Source organism: Chiloscyllium punctatum, chromosome 8 (genome assembly GCF_047496795.1).
Source record: "Chiloscyllium punctatum isolate Juve2018m chromosome 8, sChiPun1.3, whole genome shotgun sequence".
NCBI classification, from domain to species: domain Eukaryota; kingdom Metazoa; phylum Chordata; class Chondrichthyes; order Orectolobiformes; family Hemiscylliidae; genus Chiloscyllium; species Chiloscyllium punctatum.
In genome coordinates, this window is record NC_092746.1 from 74,074,907 (window position 1) to 74,096,516 (window position 21,610).

Genomic DNA, 21,610 nt, shown 5'->3' on the forward strand with positions numbered 1-21,610 from the left:
ATGCAAGAGGCCTAACAGGGAAGGCATGGTTAGGAACATGGGACTGGGATATCATAGCAATTGCAGAAACATGGCTCAGGGATGGGCAGGACTGGCAGCTTAATGTTCCAGGATACAAATGCTACAGGAAAGATAGAAAGGGAGGCAAGAGAGGAGAGGGATTACAGTTTTTGATAAGAGATAGCATTTCAGCTGCACTGAGGGAGGATATTTCTGGAAATACATTCAGGCAAGTTATTTGGGTGGAACTGAGAAATAAGAAAAGGATAATCACCCTTGTTGGGATTCTATTATAGACCCCCTAATAGTCAGAGGAAAATTGAGAAACAAATTTGTAAGGAGATCTCAGCTGTCTGTAAGAATAAGGGTGGTTATGGGAGGGGATTTTAACTTTCCAAACAGACTGGACTGACATAGTGTTAAGGGTTTAGGTGGAGAGGAATTTGTTAAGTGTATACAAGAAAATTGAGTCACTATGTGGGTGTACCTACTGGAGAAGTACAAAACTTGGCCTATTCTTGGGAACTAAGGCAGATGACTGAAGTGTTAGTGAGGGAGCAGTTTGGGGCCAGTGACCATGATTCTATTAGTTTTGAAACGGTGATGGAAAGGATAGACCAGATCTAAATTGAAGAAAAGCTAATTTTGACGGTATTAAGCAAGAACTTTCAAAAGCTGATTGGGGGCAAATATTTGCAGGTAAGGTGATGGCTGGAAAATGGGAAGCCTTCAGAAATGAGATAGGGAGTCCAGAGAAAGTATATTCCTATTCGGGTGAAAGGAAAGGCTGGTGGGTGTAGGGAGTGCTGGATGACTGGAGAAATTGATTGTTTGGTTAAGAAAAAGAACGAACCATGTGTCAGGTATAGACAGGAGAGATTAAGAGAATCATAAGATAAAGGCAGTAGGAGTATACTGAAGATGAAAATCAGGAGGGTAAGAAGAGGACATGAGATAGAATTAGTGTTAAAGAGAATTCAAAGTGTTTAGTGTGGAGGAGGATATGGAAAATATAGTATATGGGGAAATAGATGGTGAAAAATGTCTAGATTACAGAGGAAGTAGTGCTGGATGTCTTGAAACACATAAAAGTGGATAAATTCCAGGACCTGATCAGGTGTACCCTAGAACTCTGAGAAGCTAGAGAAGTGATTGCTGGCTCCCTTGCTGAGATATTTGTATCATCAATAGTTACAGGAGGAGATGCCAGAAGACTGGAGGATGGCTAACATGGTACCATTATTTAAGAAAGGTGGTAAGGACAAGCCAGGGAACTATAGACCAGTGAGGGTGACATCGGTAGTGGGCAAGTTGTTGGAGGAAATCCTGAGGACAGGACTGATTAGGGATAGTCAACATGACTTTTTTTAATGTGGGAAATCATGTCTCACAAACTTGATTGAGTTTTTTGAAAAAGTAACAAAATGGATTGATGAGGGCAGAGCAGTAGCTATGATCTTTATGGACTTCAGTAAGGCGTTCAACAAGGATCCCCATGGGACACTAGTTAGATCTTATGGAATACAGGGAGAATTAGCTATTTGAATACAGAATTGGCTCAAAAGATAGAAGACAGAGGGTGGGGGTGGAGGGTTGTTTTTCAGACTGGAGGCTTGCGACCAGTGGAGTGCCACAAGGATCAGTGCTGGGTCCTCTACTTTTCCTCATTTATATAAATGATTTGGATGTGAACATAAGAGGTATAGTTAGTAAGTTTGCTGATGACACCAAAATTCTAGGTGTCATGAACAGCGAAGGAGGTAACCTCAGATTACAACAGGATCTTGATCAGATGGGCCAATGGGCTGTGTAGCAGCAGGTGGAGTTTAATTTAAATAAATGAGAGGGGCTGCATTTTGGGAAAGCGAATCTTAGCAGGACTTATACACTTAATGGTAAGGTCCTAGGGAGTGTTGCTGAACAAAGAGACCTTGGAGTGCAGGTTCATAGCTCCTTGAAAGTGGAGTCACAGGTAGATAGGATAGTGAAGGCGGCGTTTGGTATGCTTTCCTTTGTTGGTCAGAGCATCAAGTATAAGAGTTGGGAGGTCATGTTGTGGCTGTACAGGACATTGTTAGGCCACTTTTGGATGATTGCATACAATTCTGGTTTCCTTTGTATCGGAAAGATATTGTGAAACTTGAAAGGGTTCAGGTAAGATTTACAAGGATATTGCCAGGGTTGGAGAATTTTAGCTATAGGGAGAGGTTGAATAGGCTGGGGCTGTTTTTCCTGGATCGTTGAAGGCTGAAGGGTGGCCTCACATTTATAAAATCATGAGGAGTATGGATAAATAGACAAAGTCTCTTCCCTGGGATGAGGGAGTCCAGAACTGGAGGGCATAAGTTTAGGGTGAGAGGGGAAAGATAAAGGGAACCTGAAATGGGGTAACTTTTTCACGCAGAGTGTGACAAATGTATGGAATGAGCTGCCAGAGGAAGTGGTGGAGGCTGGTACAATTGCAACATTTAAAAAGCATATGAATAGAAAGCGTTGAGGAATATGGGCCAAGTGCTGGAAAATAGGACTAGATTGGGTTGGGATATCTGGTCGGCATGGACAAGTTGGACTGAAGGGTTTGTTTCCGTGCTGTACATCTCTAGGTCTCTGTGGAGTTGTGCGAGAGAAGAGAAGCAATGGTCTGCACCTGCCTATATGTCATCAGATTTAATGATGTGTGGACACATGCTCCCATTCCAAAAATCGCAAACAATTTAAACATTTGGAATTCTGAAGAAAAGCAGCATTCATTCAGGAAGGAAATCAATTTAACTGGACTATTTCATATGGGGTAAAAACAATGACTACAGATGCTGGAAACCAGATTCTGGATTAGTGGTGCTGGAAGAGCACAGCAATTCAGGCAGCATCCAGGGAGCTTCAAAATTGACGTTTTGGGAAAAAGCCCTTCATCAGGAATAAAGGCAGTGAGCCTGAAGCGTGGAGAGATAAGCTAGAGGAGGGTGGGGGTGGGGAGAAAGTAGCATAGAGTACAATGGGTGAGTGGGGGAGGGGATGAAGGTGATAGGTCAGGGAGGAGAGGGTGGAGTGGATAGGTGGAAAAGGAGATAGGCAGGTAGGACAAGTCCGGACAAGTCATGGGGACAGTGCTGAGCTGGAAGTTTAGAACTAGGATGAGGTGGGGGAAGGGGAAATGAGGAAAATGTTGAAGTCCACATTGATGCCCTGGGGTTGAAGTGTTCCGAGGCGGAAGATGAGGCGTTCTTCCTCCAGGCGTATGGTGGTGAGGGAGCGGCGGTGAAGGAAGCCCAGGACCTCCATGTCCTCAGCAGAGTAGGAGGGGGAGTTGAAATGTTGGGCCATGGGTCGGTGTGGTTGATTGGTGCGGGTGTCCCGGAGATGTTCCCTAAAGTGCTCTGCTAGGAGGCGTCCAGTCTCCCCAATGTAGAGAAGACCGCATCGGGAGCAACGGATACAATAAATGATATTAGTGGATGTGCAAGTAAAACTTTGATGGATGTGGAAGGCTCCTTTAGGGCCTTGGATAGAGGTGAGGAAGGAGATGTGGCCGCAGGTTTTACAGTTCCTGTGGTGGCAGGGGAAAGTGCCAGGATTAGAGGGTGGGTTACAGGGGGGCGTGGACCTGACCAGGTAGTCACGGAGGGAACGGTCTTTGCGGAAGGCGGAAATGGGTGGGGAGGGAAATATATCCCTGGTGGTGGGGTCTGTTTGGAGGTGGCGGAAATGTCGGCGGATGATTTGGTTTATATGAAGGTTGGTAGGGTGGAAGGGGAGCACTAGGGGCGTTTTGTCCTTGTTACGGTTGGAGGGGTGGGGTCTGAGGGCGGAGGTGCGGGATGTAGATGAGATGCATTGGAGGGCATCTTTAACCACGTGGGAAGGGAAATTGCGGTCTCTAAAGAAGGAGGCCATCTGGTGTGTTCTGTGTTGGAACTGGTCCTCCTGGGAGCAGATCCGGTGGAGGAATTGGGAATATGGGATGGCATTTTTGCAAGAGGTAGGGTGAGAAGAGGTGTAATCCAGGTAGCTGTGGGAGTCAGTGGGTTTGTAAAAAATGTAAATGTCAGGTCGGTCATCATTAATGGAGATGGGGAGGTCCAGGAAGGGGAGGGAGGTGTCAGAGATGGTCCAGGTAAATTTAAGGTCAGGGTGGAATGTATTGGTGAAGTTGATGAATTGCTCAACGTCCTCGCGGGAGCACGAGGTGGCGCCAATGCAGTCATCAATGTAGCGGAGGAAAAGGTGGGGAGGGGTGCCGGTGTAATTACGGAAGATCAACTGCTCTACGTAGCCAACAAAGAGACAGGCATAGCTGGGGCTCATACGTGTGCCCATGGCTACTCCTTTGGTCTGGAGGAAGTGGGAGGATTCAAAGGAGAAATTGTTAAGGGCGAGGACCAGTTCGGCCAAACGAATGTGTGTGTCGGTGGAAGGGTACTGTTGGGGACGTCTGGAGAGGAAAAAACTGAGGGGTTGGAGGTCCTAGTCATGGCGGATGGAGGTGTAGAGGGATTGAATATCCATGGTGAAGATGAGGCGTTGGGGGCCAGAGAAACGGAAGACTTGGAGGAGGTGGAGGGCGTGGGTGGTGTCTTGAACATATGTTTGAAATTCCTGGACTTGGGGGGATAGGACAGTGTCGAGGTAGGTAGAGAGGAGTTCAGTGGGGCAGGAGCATGCTGAGACAAAGGGTCGGACAGGGTGGTCAGGCTTGTGGATCTTGGGAAGGAGGTAGAATCGGGCAATGCGGAGTTCCCGGACTATAAGGTTGGAAGCTGTGGGTGGGAGATCTCCTGAGGTGATGAGGTTCTGTACGGTCTGGGAGATGATGGTTTGGTGATGGGGGCTGGGGTCATGGTCGAGGGGGCAGTAGGAAGAGGTGTCCTCGAGTTGACGTTTGGCTTCAGCGGGTGTAGAGGTCAGTGCACCAGACTACCACTGCGCCCCCTTTATCCACTGGCTTGATGGTGAGGTTGGGATTGGAGGGCTGCGCATTGTGAGGGTGAGAGTTTGGAGTGGGGGAGGGAGGTAGACAGGTTGAGGCAGTTAATGTCCCGGCGGCAGTTGGAAATGAAGAGGTCAAGGGCAGGTAATAGGCCAGTACGGGCTATCCAGGTGGATGCAGTGTGTTGGCGGTGAGCGAAGGGGCCCTCGGAAGGTGGACGGGAGTCCTGATTGTGAAAGTAAGCTCAGAGGCGGAGGCGACGGAAGAATTGTTCAACATCACGGCGTGTATTAAATTCATTGATGCGTGGACGGAGGGGGATGAAGGTGAGTCCTTTGCTGAGGACTGATCGTTTGTCCTCAGTGAGGGGGGAGGTCTTGGGGGGGGGGGGCGGGGAAGGAGGAAGATGGTGAAAACACGGCAAGGCTGGGAGCTGGGATCTGGTGTGGGTGTAGAGTTGGGAGTGGGGCGGAACCTGTATTGGAATGGGTGTGATGGTGGGGGTGGGGGGGAATAGGGGTAGAGTCATAAGCAGGGGTAGTGTTCCCCTCGAGGTTTTGGTGGGTGGGGATAGTGACAGTGGGGTCTGTGGGGGACATGTCAGCAGAATGCAGGTGAGTGGCGCTGGTGGGGGCGGAAGTGGTGGTGACCACAGCAGTAGGGGTGGTGGAAGTCACTGAGCATGTGGCATCAGCGATGATGTGAAGGGCGGAAATGATGTCACATGTGATGCATGAGGAATTGTGAGGGGTGGAAGTGGTTGTGGGAGTGGCCATGATGGCACGGAAGTGACATCATCAATCAGCGTGGTCCCATTTGCCACCAGGCAGTGGAGATCCCCAGTGGAGGCCTCTCTACGCGGGAGTCCTCCCCCTTTCTCTCGGGGATCTGAGGTGGAGGGTGCTGCACGCAGCAGTCCCCTGCAACCGCAGATTGCGGTGGTTCACAGACTCCCAGCCCAACTGCTTATTCTGTGGCGCTGTGGAGTCCGTGGACCATGTATATATTGGGTGTGGGCGTTTGCACTCCCTTTTTGATTTTCTGAAAAACCTCCTCCTCTGCTTTTGGTTGCACTTCAGTCCCACACTCCTGATCTTCGGGCACCCAGTACGGAGGAGGGAGGGCCGGTCTGAAGACCTCCTCGTGGGTCTGCTCCTGGGCCTGGCCAAACTGGCCATCAACAGGTCCAGGCAGTGGGCCGTGGAGGGGGTCGTTAGGGCCGACTGCCTGCCCCTCTTCCGCGGTTATGTTGGAGCCCGGGTGTCCTTGGAGAAGGAGCACGCGGTGTCCACCAACACCCTGGAGTTGTTCAGGGAGAGGTGGGTGCCGCAGGGAGTGGAGTGCATTATTTCCCCCTCCAACTCTATTTTGATTTAGTCCCTACCCTCCCCTTCACTGTTTTGATCACACAGCATTGCCCTTTGATGTGAAGGGCAGTGCTCGTCACTGGCCACTTGGGTGTTTTCCTATCTTCCTGGTGGTGGAAATCGAATAAAGATTCGTGCACCTTGTGTCTTTCACTGTGTCTCACACCTGCACACACACACTGGTGCTGGGGAAAAAATAAGCACTACCGCAGTTAGGCAGTAGTGTGGGGGTTAAAGAAAAAAAAATATGACCCGGCTGTCAGAAGGAGCATGCGGTGTCCACCAACACCCTGGAGTTGTTCAGGGAGAGTTGGGCTCTGCAGGGAGTGGGAAAAAATAAAACAATCAGCGTGGGGGTGGCAGCTGCATCAGCCGTATGGCTAATGGCGGAATAGATTCCGAGGCCAGGGGAATCTTCTGGAATGTTTGAGGAGCGCTGGTTATGGAGGTGGGTGGATAAAGGTTTGTTGTACTTAGTTTTTGATGTTTGAGATGGAATTGAAATACTGTTTGTTGAGAGTATGAATTCTCCTGAGGATGTAGTACAGAGTGGGTCCTTTGCAATTCTGAGAGAATGTGGCCCTTAGCTGAGGCAGGGCTGACTGGAGAGAGGTTAGGTGCCAGCGCATTGCTGCAAGCATGGAGCAGACGATCTTGAAGGAGAACTGTTGCTGGTGTTTTTGAATCTGTAGTCTGTACTGTTTGTCCTGTTTGGGTCTGAACTCTGCTGGTTGAAAGGTGGCCCGGAGACCGTGTGGGATGAGTTGGTTACGGAGTCAGGCACTGAGGAAGCAAATGTGGTTGTGGTAGCGAGTTTGTTTCACGACATGGTTGAAGACCTTCAGGGCAGAGGAAATGACCTGGGAGTTGCAGTGGGAGAGGGACTCCCTGAGATTCTTTTAGAGAGAGGAGGAAAACTTCAAGGCAGGCATCCTTGCAAAAGGATTCACGGGAGGGTTAAAATCAATGAGGTAAAAACAATGACTACAGATGCTGGAAACCAGATTCTGGATTAGTGGTGCTGGAAGAGCACAGCAGTTCAGGCAGCATCCAAGTAGCTTCGAAATCGACGTTTCGGGCAAAAGCCCTTCATCAGGAATAAAAGCAGTGAGCCTGAAGCGTGGAGAGATAAGCTAGAGGAGGGTGGGGGTGGGGAGAAAGTAGCATAGAGTATAATGGGTGAGTGGGAGAGGGGATGAAGGTCAGGGAGGAGAGGGTGGATAGGTGGAAAAGGAGATAGGCAGGTAGGATAAGTCATGGGGACAGTGCCTGAGCTGGAAGGGGAAATGAGGAAACCACATTGATGCCCTGGGGTTGAAGTGTTCCGAGGCGGAAGATGAGGCGTTCTTCCTCCAGGCGTCTGGTGGTGAGGGAGCGGTGGTGAAGGAGGCCCAAGACCTCCATCTCCTCGGCAGAGTGGGAGGGGGAGTTGAAATGTTGGGCCACGGGGCAGTGTGGTTGTTGGTGCGGGTGTCCGGGAGATGTTCCCTAAAGCGCTCTGCTAGGAGGCGCCCAGTCCCGCCAATGTAGAGGAGACTGCATCGGAAGCAACGGATACAATAAATGATATTGGGGCTCCAGTATGTTAACAATGCAATTAACCCTGTTCATCTCTCTAAAATGGCTCTCAGGATGCGGTGCCATCAATTTAACCAAGTGTGCAGTGCAAACCCGTAACATTTTTAAAACCAAAGCCCAAGTCAACTCTCCCAACATGGCTTACCATTCATTTTTGTGTGCATCTCAATTTAGCATATTATTTAAAGTGGTTGCTGATGTGCAATACCACTCAGAACAATGTTATACCAATTTTGTGCCCCATATCAACAACTGCAAACTTTGAGGCGAGGGGGGAAAACAAGGTGGGGAGAAATTGTTTCCTTAAATTTCACTGTCCTTTGCAGTACAATTCACTGGGGAATGAGCTTGAAATGAAGCTCCCCTATTCCCAATCATCACAAACTTTGTTTTTTAAAAAGTGGCCCAATTTACTCAATTTTCAGATTGAGGTTGAAAAAGTATGGGACAGGTTTCAGGACTGAACAAGATTTACTATTTATTGGAAGTAATTAGAGTCTAGCTACAATTTAAAAGTTACAAGCCATCAAGAAATAACAGTAATTTTTTGTTTTTAAATCCTCATTATAAATAGCCTCTTTTACATACAGATTAGATTAGATTACTTACAGTGTGGAAACAGGCCCTTCGGCCCAACAAGTCCACACCGACCCGCTGAAGCGCAACCCACCCATACCCCTACATCTACCCCTTACCTAACAATTTAGCATGGCCAATTCACCTGACCTGCACATCTTTGGACTGTGGGAGGAAACTGGAGCACCCGGAGGAAACCCACGCAGACACGGGGAGAATGTGCAAACTCCACACAGTCAGTCGCCTGAGGCGGGAATTGAACCCGGGTCTCTGGCGCTGTGAGGCAGCAGTGCTAACCACTGTGCCACCGTGCCGCCCAGATGAACTAAATGGGCAAATCATTCATAAACAGAGGTGAAGAAACCTGGAAAGAGCTCAGTACGCTTTGTTGCCAGTTTTTGTTCAAATGATAATTATGACTACTGTTGCTGGCCTGCATGTTACTCCAGTCAGCTTTCTCCAGATGGTGCTACTGGTTGGTGAGACAAGGTGGCCAAGTTGATTAGTCAGATAAAAACTTCAGCTTACAACTGTTGCAGGAAAGAAACTGATTTTCTTCAAATTCACAGTGGGTTTTTAAAACAAGACCCCAGAGACTGTTCCCATGCCGGGGAGGAATTGAACATTTTTCTCTCTCGCTCTAATATGTTCCCAGTTTCAAGCTGCTCAGTTATCCAAGAACAAGCCTCTTGGTCATTGTCAGACAAAAGAAAAAGGTCAGTCAACCATTGATCACTACTCCATGCAATCAACTTCTCACCACTAACAAGAGCGGCAGTGTCCACACACCCCTTGGTTCCAAATCATCCACAACCGAAACTTAATTTGTTGTTTGTTCATGATCGTACAACCACAGTGTAAACAGAGGTCAGATCACCTGTTTTTCCAAACTGCAGAACCATTCCCAAAACAGTTTTCATTTCAGATGTTTTTTTGGGGTGGGGGCGGGAACTAAAAAGACAGCCCCATCACAAACATCTCACTTCAGTTTGCTTTCATCTTCAGGCATTGTGAAGGCCTTGGAACACTGGTTTACCCACTGAAATGCCAAATGACCTGCACTACAGAATGGATTGTTGTCACATATCCAACAACTGCACCATCACATGGACTTTGCATGAAGAATGCAAAGATCAAAGACAGTTAGGAAGAAAATTTTAGACTGAGCAACATGATTGGAGAACACTGTTGTAAGTACAATTAAAGCAAACTGAAAAATGCAGCATCTCAGGCTTGGCTGAGTTTAAGCTACAAACAACTGGAGAAAGATGGTCTGCAGTTTGAATTCCCTACATTTTTGATGCAATATTCACAAGGGAGTGCTGACATTCCTTAAACTCTTCCTCCCCCTAAAACTGCACCACTTTTAGTTGCTAAAGAGATATTTTTAGTCAAAATTTAATCATATTGACATATAACAGACCACAAGTTCAGTGTTTCTACTAGAAAAGGTTGTTTTTTTTTTAAAACTTGGATTAAGTGTCTTAAAAGTAAGTTGTTAGACTGCTGTTCATGAAAGCCCACATCACAATCTTTGAGGGATTGCTGATCAGTAAAGATTTTGTGAACATATTAATCTGGAAAACATTGAAATAAATCATGTACTTAAAATTACACTTATTTTCCTACATCAGCTAGACATGAAATATAATATCCTGTACAACAGAACTAACTTTTCCAGACAATTAAATTTTCTTGCAAGCTGTTCTGCTTTCAGGCTTCATACAAGACATTTAAAAATAAATTGAAATTCAACTTTGTTATAAGCACTGAAAATCACTGACTCAAAAACATACACACACACATACCTTGTCCTCCTCTCAAATCCACCCCCAAGTCTTATTAATTAAAGTAAAATCTGCAATCTAGTCATTCAGAACTTTTATTTCAACCATTAGTTATGATCAAAAACACATTCCAACACCATTTTGGACCAAGTCAGCATGTCTGTTTTAAAACATCTGAATTATACTTCCAGTTGGAGGAGTCAGTTAGGGAAATAGCAAAGTTGTGTCAATTTTAATGGAGTCAGTTTCATTTGCAGAGAGCAAGTGAACTCCCAGTATTTACTGGACTTGGTGTTAACTTGCCCAGGGCAATGAAGGGCAAGGAAATTACACCTTGGCAATGACAAAATACTAGGTAGCCAAGCTCAAAGACCAATTGTTTCCAAGACAGTGAACCAACAATCTCATACTGCAATCTTTCAAAAGGAAATAAGTCACAGTCCATCACTAAACCAAATCTTTTAACATGAGCAATCGTAGAAAAGGGTGTTACTGTTCAATGGTAAATGCCTGGAAATGGGTACTAAGAAGCGTTCACCATCAATTATACAAAGGCATGAATATTTTCGATGCATAGTTAATTAGCAACTCTTGCAAAGGCTAAAATGCGCCTGGCACAATAAATCTTGAAAGACTTAAACACTATCTCACCATGTGAAGGAGCACAAACACATCAAACTCAGCACCTTCACCTCTTGCCCCACACCCAAAAAAATCTCATTATCAATCGACAAATGGGAAAGTAAAAAGTGGCAGTGGAAAAGGTGAGCTGGAATAATATCACTAAAAGGAAATATAATAATGAGCAACTAATCAGGATGTGGAGCATGTGACCTGCAACCATTGCATACAGTCTAACATACAGTAGAATGTAGCAGTGCTTTCTCATCACAACAAATGAGGCTTTTTGGAGTGTAAATGTCTGCTGAGTGATCCTGTTAATCTATCTCCAAATAAACAACCCATATTTGGTTAACAGTCCAGGTACAAGATTGGCAGCTTTAAGCAAACATACTACAAGAAGGAGGGTTACCCTGATTGGCACTCTAGGGCACCTTACCTTTGAGACCCTAGCTTCCTGCTAGGTGGCAGTTGATAACTCAATGCCACTATAACTGGTGTCAGACCACAAATGGAATTTTCAGTATATTTTTCATATTGGCTCCAAGTGTCCATGCAGATGATGCACAACTGTGACCAATAACATCTATAGCCACTTCTGAAAAGGTGACTGGCAGGTAGGTATGTCACTGCATGGAAATCATGTCTAACAGTAGGGTGGGTACAGTCTGCTGTTGCCACAGGCAAAGGCAACCATCCCTCCATTGCACCTCCTCTTTCACAGCCCACCCTCAAAAAGGCATGCACTCCAGTGCCATTCTTTCACCTTTGGAAGATGGAGATGGGCTACTCTCCAGTTACAATGCATTCAGTGGACAAAGTCAACTACATAAGAGAAAGTGACTTTTGACAACAATTACAATATTGTTAAAAGAAAAGGAACATAGTTGCGGTCGATTATGTCTCCCGAAACAACAAGTTGCTTTTTTTTTGGTGGATGAGATAGGTGGCAAGGTTCACCTAATGACTTTGTCAGGAAGTGAGAGTATTGACGGATTAAAAATGCAGAGGATTTTGAAAGACATTTAAGTGTGGTCAAGGGACAGTGCACAAAAGACTTAGAAATAGCAAAGAATGTGTTATGTCGACTACAATTTACAATGTTCTTTTTGTTATCATTGAGAGACATGAAAGTGAGCAGTGTGGCAAACTTACCAGATAATGCTCCAAAGACCAATGTCTTCATATGTTTAAGATAGCAACCCCGAATGAAGGACAAGTTTATAAGTAGGTACTGCTGTAGCTGCATGCTGAACATTACTTTAAAACAAGAGGGCCAATCAAGTGCTGATCCATTTGAACAAAAAAAACAACAAAATGGCAAATCATTGTACTGAACTTCCACAGGAAAACAAACTAGTCTACAATTAAGAATTCTTATCTATGATTCTGTATTAGGAATAAGCTCAACTCCTTTTAGGAGACAGCCAAGTTTGCCAGCAGCTAAAGAAAGGAACAGCTATTTCCTGTTTTCAAAAATGTGTTTGAAAAACCATTGTAAACAAAAGAGTGACTGGACATTTATCAAACCTGGAATTTCACTTAATACTTTCAGCAAACTTTTGTTTGGACAATCAGTATTGTTTGAACAGACCAAAGCCCCTTACAATATATTAAGTTGGCCTAGACTCCAACCTGGTGATTTTAAAAGTTGGGTGCCAGGTGTTGAATTGCATCTAAAATGCAATTGATCAAGCTACTAGTCTGGAAGCAAAACACGCTTTACTCATGCACCATAGTTAAAAATACAACAAAATTAAGAAGTGCAATTTGTAGAAAACTTAACAGAATAATAGATTAACAACTACTCCACACTAACTATTCCAATATAATAACATCTCATAACCACACCCTTGCAAAGGCAAATTCAGTAAAATAGATATAGTCTTGCATGCAATTCCAGTAGCAGGTAACTTTTAGCTATAGCAGACAGAGGAATCAGAGCTTCCACATCCAGCTTCAAGACCCCAGCAATTGCTGAAAGCAAAAACTATAAGTCCTTGTTCTGTGGAAGCCTGATCCGACCCATTCAGGCTGCTTCTATTGTTCTAACTTTAAAAAGACCAAGGCCTCAATCTGTTTATTGGCTTTGGAGCAGACTGCTCAATACCCATTTCTAGAAGGCTGGTTTAAATCTGTTTTAAGCTGAACTTAGACTTTGTACTTCAATTCCTGAATCAGTGAGGCAATATACAAAACTACATCCCAAAAATTACTTCAAAAAGACATGTAAATGCTATTGGTCTCTAAAGCAAGGAACAAGAGGACAGTGCAAAAAACAACGAGCATTTTAAACCGATAGAATTTGTACTATTGAAGTTATCTTGTTGCAAATAAGAAAGTGAGATTGTTTCAAGCTGTCAAAAAGTTACTTTTATAATAGTCTCAACAAAGTTGTCAGAGGCTCACATTTGCTGTCATCCAATATAATCATGGTTGATTTGAGTGAGTCTTTAACTCCATTTTCTTCTAACTACACCCAACCCCAATAACCCTGGACTTCTTTGACAAAAATATGTCTAACTCCGCTTAACATCCACTCAGTGATTCCACCCCCACTGTTCACGAGGAAGTGACCCTTCGGAAATAAATTCTTCTTAACTTATCTAAAGTAGGAGTACTCTTAATTTGAAGATTACTCCCTAGTCCTAGATTCCCCGAGAAGGGGAAGACATTTCAACATTGATCATGTCAAGCCCCCTTAAGATTTAAACTATTTCAGTAATATTACTCATTTTTTTCCAACTCCATTCAGCCTCAAATTGCACAAGCTTTCATTACACAATAATTTCCTTATCAAGAGGAAGCTTTCTCTGAACTGCTTACAATGGAAGTAAATCCCACCTTAAAATCACCAAAATGACAACACATCCAGATGTGGTCACACCAGTGCCTCATATACAATTGCAACAAAAAAAAGACTTCCCTACTTTTTCCACTATCCTCTTGCAATCAAGGTCACCATTTCATTTTCTAATTACTTCCTTTCCCTGCATTCTGACCTTTTGCACTTCACATACAAAAAGGCACCCAGGTCCTCTGTAGCCTCTAAATAAGTATTGTGCTTTTCTATTTTGTCCAAAGTGAACAACTTCATATTTCACATAACCTACCAAATATTTGTCCACTCATTTTACGTATCCTTTGGGATGCTTTGGATCCTAATACATTGTTTTTCTAACCATTATCATAGCAGTAAATGTGAATAGAATAGTCATTAATAATCAATCTTAAATAGTCGAGGCTTCAGCACTTAGCCTTGTGACACTCCATTAGATGGTCTTCAATTTGAAAGTGATCCATTTAGCGCAATGCTTTTTGCTGTCAGTCAGTCAGTCAGCTCCCAATGCAGAATATATTTGTTTACTATATTGGATCAAATATTTGGATATAGACTCTTTACATGCCAAAGACCTTTTGGAAATACAAATTCATAAAGAATGTGATCTTTTGCTTCCATAAGTGGTGAGTTTGGAAGCAGGAAGGCACTTGTTTATGCAGGATGATACTATACCCACATTCCTTCATTTTCTCAACTCCACTAGAGAGAGCACCTGGGACAGCAGTGTTCCTGGTTGACCTTCCTGTCCCAAACATTAGGAACTGCAGATGTTGGGTATCAGAGTCAAAAAGTGTGGTGCTGGAAAAGTACAGCAGGTCAGGCAGCATCCAAGGAGCAGGAGAATCAACATTTCAAGCATAAGTCATTCATCAGGAAGGTGGGGTGGGTAGAAGGGGGCTGAGATAAATAGGAGGGTGGAGGGGTGAAGGTAGCTGGGAAGGCGTTAGGTAGATGTGGAGGGGTGGGGGGGAAGAATATAGTGATAGGTCAGAGGGGAGTGCAGATTTGAGGCATTATTTGAGGTCAGTTAAAAGCCAGTGACAATGCTATAGATCTGGAGTTGCACACAAGCCGGATAGTGGATCTTCAACACCTTTTTACAAGGCCATTAAATGAACGAGATGGGTTTTACAACAACTGACAATGGTTTTCGGATTATCATCCCACTTTAAATTTTCATTTTTCAACCTGGAATGAAAAGGAACAAACGCCATGAGAGCAGCTGGTTTTTTTTTTGGAATAAGCCGTTCATTAGGAAGGTTGGAGTGAAGAGAGAGGTGGTGGCTGTGACAAAAATAGAAAGGTGGGAGTGGGGGTGACGGTGATGGTGACAGGTTTATGGGGAAGGTGGAGCAGATGTGTGGGCAAGGAAGATGGACAGTTCAAGAGGGCAATGCCAGTTTGGAGGGTTGGATCTGGGATGAAGGTGGGAGAGAGGGGAGACAAAGGGAAGCTAGTGGAGTCGACATCAATGCTGCGTGGTTGAAGAGTCCCAAGGCAGAAGATGACGCACTCTTCGTCCAGTCATTGGGTGGCTTAGAGTCAGGCCTCGGAGATGGAGACCAATTCAACATGGCCATCTACTTCAAACCCACAAATTCCCACAGCTACCTGGTCTACGCCACCTCCTATCCCACCTTCCTGTAAAAACATTATTCCTTACTCAATTCCTCCACCGTATCTGCTCCCAGGAGGAGCAACTGGCCATCCAGGACATCCCAGTTGGCCTCATTTCAAGGACCACAATTTCTCCTCCCACATGATCAACGATGCCCTCCAGCACATCTCCATTATTCACACCTCTGCCCTTGAACACCACTTCTCCACCATAAGGAGGATAGAACCTTCCTTGTCCTCACCTTGCACCTCACTAATTTCCGGATACAAGCATTATCCTCTGCTATTTCCACCATCCACAAATCAGACCCCAGAGATATATTTCCCTCCCCAGCCCAATCAGCATTCTGCAGAGACCAAATAACCACCACTTATGGATGACAACCCCCTCTATCACTCGGCAGGACTTCCATCCTTGGGGTCTGCTTTCCAAGGGAAGGTGCACTGGCCTTGCCGATGTTTGACTGGCATTAGATTCAATGGGTCATTCCTGAAAATAAAAAGTCAGCACAGGTCTCTCTAGGTCAACAAGACTCCATCAACATTTACTCATTACCCCTCAGTCATCTACTTCCTCAAATAACAAACAAACAAACCATGTTGAGTGTGCTTGATTGCACAGGGATTATCTAAACGTTCTGCCTGCCATTGCTTTGAAACAATAAACGCTCCCTCTGGCCAGATATTAGGCTCACGAGAGTACAGCTTCCTGCTTTTCATCTTACTCCTGTCTTGAATGGAGTTGTTACATTTACAGTTTTCCAATTCACTGCAACCTTTCCAGAGTTTAGGGAACCTTGTAAGATTATATTCAAATGTATCTCGTTATCCTGCAGCCACTTCTCGTATTCTAGATTGCAGGCCATCGAGCTTGCCAGCCTTTAGTCAGAATAAAAACTTCCCAACACATTTTCCCCCATAGTATTTAGATCCACACCCCATTGAACATTTTCCTAGCTTTCCCCTAATGCTCCAATTTTTCCCCCTCACTATATTTCATACTTTCCTGATCTTTTGCCCTACCATTAAATCACAGCATTGCATGCCTTTTCTTCCAGTCTGATCCCTTAGTTTGCAAGGAGACAGAATTAGCCATATGGTTCACACTGCTTGCTGGGACACTGCATATATTTATATGCAGGGATCCATCCTCTGCAGGGAGGGGAAACAGGTCAAGAATTTTCATTTAATTCTAAATGAGAAAAGAACAAACAGCCCAAGGAACTGTTCTCCATGGCAACACCTATAACCAAGCTTAACTAGCCAATCAGCACCCTTCTTTCATCCAGAATACATTTTTGCTCTTGGAAATATGGCATTCTTGCATCTCTCCTGGTGAGTGCAAGATAAAACCTTCAGCAGCATGGGTGTTTGTGTTTTCCCTCCTCCCCTCAGACATACCTACATTATGTACTATCAAAGTGACTAATAGCAAACTCTCTCCAGCAACTCCTTTTAATCTGTGTGACCTATTTATTGCACTGTACACAACTTCTCCAATGCTGCTTCAGAGCTACTCATTCCAGGCTTGTGGGAACCTCCAATTGCAGAGCTGGAGTTTCTACAGGGAGTTGAGAGAGTGTACCCAGGCTGTTCAAGACACACCTCAGTCGGTCAGTCTATTTGTGGAAAGGAGGAAACTACTGCCGTTCAATATTTTTGATTATTATTTCAGTATTCTAGAACAAATGATCAAGTAGAGATAATTGAAAAATAGGTGGAACACCATTGTAGCGGTTATGACTTTAATCACATTTCAAAAATAATAACTTCCTTCATTATACCAACTGCTTTTCGTAGCATACCAAGATTTTAAGTCCAAGGTCCTCCACATACTAATAACACTTAATTGACTGAGAAATCATGCAAGTATCCCATCCAAACCATCCTTCTATACAGTGAAACTTGTATAAAGATACTTCCCCAAACATCAATACAAAATTCTACAGTACACTACTCCAAAGCATGCCTGAAGTTTTAAATGGGTCAGTCATCTTTTCCAAAGGAAACTCTCAACATGCAGACAACTTGATACCACAGCTTAGGTTCTTCACAACATTAAAAAAAAGGTATTGTTGACACGGGCCTTTTATTTAAAAATGATAATGGCTACCAAATGTTAAAACAATAAGACAAACTTATTTACTAACATCCATTCACTGTGGAGGCTCAAAAGGTACATGATAATTTAAATTCTCCAGCCAAATATTCTGCACTCCAACATAGACATGTGGGCAAGTATACATCTAGCTGAATTTCTTCATGCTGCATTGATAGCTTGCCATATAAAAACACGTTAATATACTAACAAAGCTATGTAAAAAGCTGGATATTTTCCACCCCATTTCAATTTCTTTTGACAGTCATTTTCAGTTGGAAGTTGCTATAATCACCAAGTGCAAGACCTTGAAGTGGTACTGTCCAGATTGGCATATTTTTCACATACTAAACCAAGAACAGCTTTGTTTTGAAGGTTTTTTTCCCCTTGAATGCATCACAGATCATTGTCACGTGAATTAAGAATGTACCTGATCTGAAATACCAATTACTATTTTGTGGTCTCAGGTTTGCTCACTGAAAAAAGGAGACACTACTTCCAGCTCTATCAAACAAAAGAAGGAAATCAGTGCTAATTTGTATGTAATGCTGATTACTACCTCCAAATATTGCACAAGGTTTAAACACATTGCTTGCTTCATACTGATTCAACAACAGCTTATTATTTGAATGATTGGACAGATGGGGCAGTTTCCAGCACTGATTGCTGTTTAATAAGTTTGCAAAGATAGTAACTTTTTCAACAAAAAAAGACTACCAATAAAATATTGAGGCAAATCAACCCTGGGCCTATCCTAACATTTCTCAAAACACAGATTTTACACTAAGTCATTTCACAATTACCAGCTGAAGAAATTGTAGAGAAACATCTGGTGCAACATTCCATTGTCAAACAATGCAAAATTTTGATTGAACGAAGTGTTGCTTTTTTGCCAATGATTTTTTTGTGGATTTGCAGCAGAACGCTTAAAAAAATCTTTCAGTGCAACATTTCTTAGACAAAAAATGTAACCTTACATATTAAGTTTTACAACTTCATAATAGGAGTCAGATTCAAATTTGAATTTAATTTACATGTGCTAAATTAGGTGTGATATTTCAATGAGTTTGATCATTTATAATGTGAAACATCTGGAATATTAGAGCTATTAATAGAGCTACAATAAAAATTCTTGTTAAAGGGACATTATAAATTGAGCGTTGGACAGCTTTTGCATCAAAAACCAATTTGAATTATGTCACAAATGAAGGAGTCATTATTTCAGATCATTAGGACTATTTATTCCAATGATGCCCCGAATCACCAACTACATATTTTAACGATAACAAAACCAAATGAAACGAAATATGTTTTGATCATGCACCCAATACCATAATAAAACTAAAACTCAGAAATCCAAAAGAACTGGCAATTGTATGAATGCCAGTAATCAAGACACCTATTTAGATCACAAAGGTTCAGGGTTATCTAGAGCAAAGAACAAAGAATTCAGCCTCAAAGAAATATGGCTAGCCTTCCAGATTCCATTAACAGACCAAGGTTACTGATCAATCATTATTACCTTGGAGTACTGCAGACCTGCCTGGATCTAGTATCAGGTTTTGCCTCTGTAAACTAGGCATCTACTGACAACCTCATCACTCTAGGGCTGTCATCACTCCAAACAGATGCTATTTATGTGCCTTCTTTAACCCCTATGCAGGAAAAAGTCACAAAGTTCCCAGAGAACAGATAAATATGTTTGAATCCTGTCTCAGTGGACATAAATTCCAGAAATAAATGTAAGGAGAGAGAGTACCATAAACCACCCTCACAAAGCACAAATTCACTAATGCTATCCTCATGCCTACAGTTTAGGCACTACATCATTCAATAAATTATGCTGATATAGCATGTTTGTGCAATTTAAAAAGTCACAATTAAACCCAACCATGTAATATTTTCTACAGATTAGTGCCTTCATTATTAGTGCTCCTAATTCCAGGTATTCACAATAAGATTGTATTCATTTACAAGAAAAATGTTGCCATAACTTACATTCTATTCAAGAAAGACATATTTTGCTCTTGCCTGGGGATTTAGTGAAAATTCTTGATCCTTTCCTATTAAAATATTTATTCACATTGAGTAAACAAGTGGTTATTATTAAAAACAAGGGGTGAAATAAATGCCTAGATATATTTTGACATGGTCATTTTGAAAATGTTATCGTCCAAAGGAAGTGTAGTGATAATTGTATCAGATGGTTGAAATCCCAATATTTCTGCTACAAGAGCTTTTATTTCAGAAGCGTCAATTCAATTTCAACCTGTTGTGCTCCTAGAAGAAAAGGAAAGCAGACATGTACAGGACATACTGAAGTACCCAGTTTCCTGATAGGCTTTCAAAATGTCTTGTTTATATTAACCAGTTGACATCTGATCCTAGCTTCACCCACAATCAATTCTATAAACCCTCACTCATCACAGGTCTCAGAATGCACAGCACCAATATTGTCATCTGCAAATCAGGCTAGTCCAGAAACATAAAACTTTCCAATTCACTGATTATCGTACAAAGATAAGAAATACACTGATTTATAAAATATATTCAAATTGAGCAAATTATGACATTAAACATGCCCAAAAACTAAAAGATGGGAGGATGCTAAATAACAAAAAAATCCTCCAAGAATTCACTTAATATGGCTTCAAACTACTAAAAGAGTTTGATCTAGATTTGAGCTCTGGTCACAAGGATAACATCTCACACAACCTCCCAAAAGAAAAACTTACTTCCACTCAACACTAATCACTGCAAAAAAAAAGTACCTGAGCACGTTTATCTAAACCATGTATCTTACCTCATCAAAGTTATTGTCATCTTTCTTCAAGGCTTAAAACAAAAAAAAAGAAACATAAATTAATGCCTAGCTTGTAAGTAAATTCCCAATAATCCAAGTACTTAAACTCATTATCCCCATTACCTACAAATGCAAAGCAGAGCTTTTAGAAAACCTCCATTTGGATTATTTCAAGAATAAAATAAAGGTCTTCTACACAAGTGTTTTTATCTAATAAAAACCATTTTATTAACGATACTGCAAGATTATACACAGAAAACAGTTCTGAGCATTTGAGGTTTCTTCTATGTTGAAGTACATCAGCAGCTTGCCTTATACAACCAGTACAGTACTGCACAGAAGCGAAGACTGTGCTAACTGCGCCAGCTAGCTTTACCCTGGTGAAAGTGTTCCTCTTTAAAAAGGAAGACAGAAAAAAACCTAACAGTCAATGGACGTTTTAAAACCTAATAATGAACACTTCTCAGAAAGCGAAACTAAATGTGACATTTCACAAAGTGATTAAAAAGATCAAAAGCTTCATTAATCAATAAACTCACCCAAACGACTGAAACTTTCAGACAAAGTTCTTCTCAACTTTTTCATTCTGCCGATTTTCTCAGTCGACTGCTCTGAAATCATATCACACATCTTTGGCAGAATGGTCCAAACTGGTGCTTCTTCCGAATCCTCTGTAAATCTCTCAAAAAGGGGCCGGAAAACAAGATATGGTTCCCCTCCCCCTTAAAAACGAATAGCTGCAAGGGAAAGACGAAACGGTGGGCTTAAGTTTGAAGGCTTCCCCCCATCCTCCTGTCAAACACAGGAAGTATATTCACAGCCCCTCGGCGTTTTTTTTTCTACAAGTTATATCCTGGAGAGTTTCCCCCTTCCCCTCTCTCTCTCTCTCTCTTGAATTCTTGGCACGCCACTAAGACAAAGTAATTCATCCAGATAAGCGGCGCTAGAATCAATTCTTCTGTATTTCGAAGAAGGGAGGAAGAAAGAGCGAAAGGGGAGGTTTGCTTTTGAGTGATAACCACTGTCAGCACTGAGCCAACAGTGAGCAGTCACCCTCTCAAAGCCTCAGTGAGCTGGGCTGTCATTTTCTCCACAAGTCAGATGCACTCCCGTGGTCCAAAACCCACCTCTCTCTCCCGGTTGGCTCTCTTCCGTAGCCCTTTGCCCATTCTATGGTCCGACAGTATGTCAATCACTCTACAGCCCTCCCCCGAGGATGCAGGCTCCAAGAGTTGGTTGCCACCCAGATATTTCTCAATTTTTTTTTGTTGAACTGTTTGGCACAGTGGAGGAACATTGTTCCTTTGAAAACGATATGGATTACTACCTAATTAAATGGGAAACGATGTATTTAAACTGGATATGGTGTGTTTATATTTTATTTAAAAATGTGT

At 43.0% G+C, this 21,610-nt stretch overlaps 1 protein-coding gene across 2 annotated transcripts in view; it reads right to left on the minus strand.

Annotated features, from left to right (window-relative positions):
- Positions 1 to 21,292, minus strand: part of cdk14 (cyclin dependent kinase 14) — a 672,936-nt gene extending 651,644 nt beyond the window's left edge. The window contains exons 1-2 of one of the 2 annotated variants that reach the window (XM_072575800.1): positions 20,756 to 21,292; positions 20,217 to 20,248 (exon numbers count right to left, since the gene is read on the minus strand). In XM_072575800.1, coding sequence (XP_072431901.1) covers positions 20,217 to 20,248; positions 20,756 to 20,846 — 123 coding nt within the window. In that variant the 5' untranslated portion in view covers positions 20,847 to 21,292. The remainder of the gene's footprint in view (positions 1 to 20,216; positions 20,249 to 20,755) is intronic. The other variant, XM_072575798.1, reaches the window with a different exon arrangement.
- Positions 21,293 to 21,610: the final 318 nt, after the last annotated feature.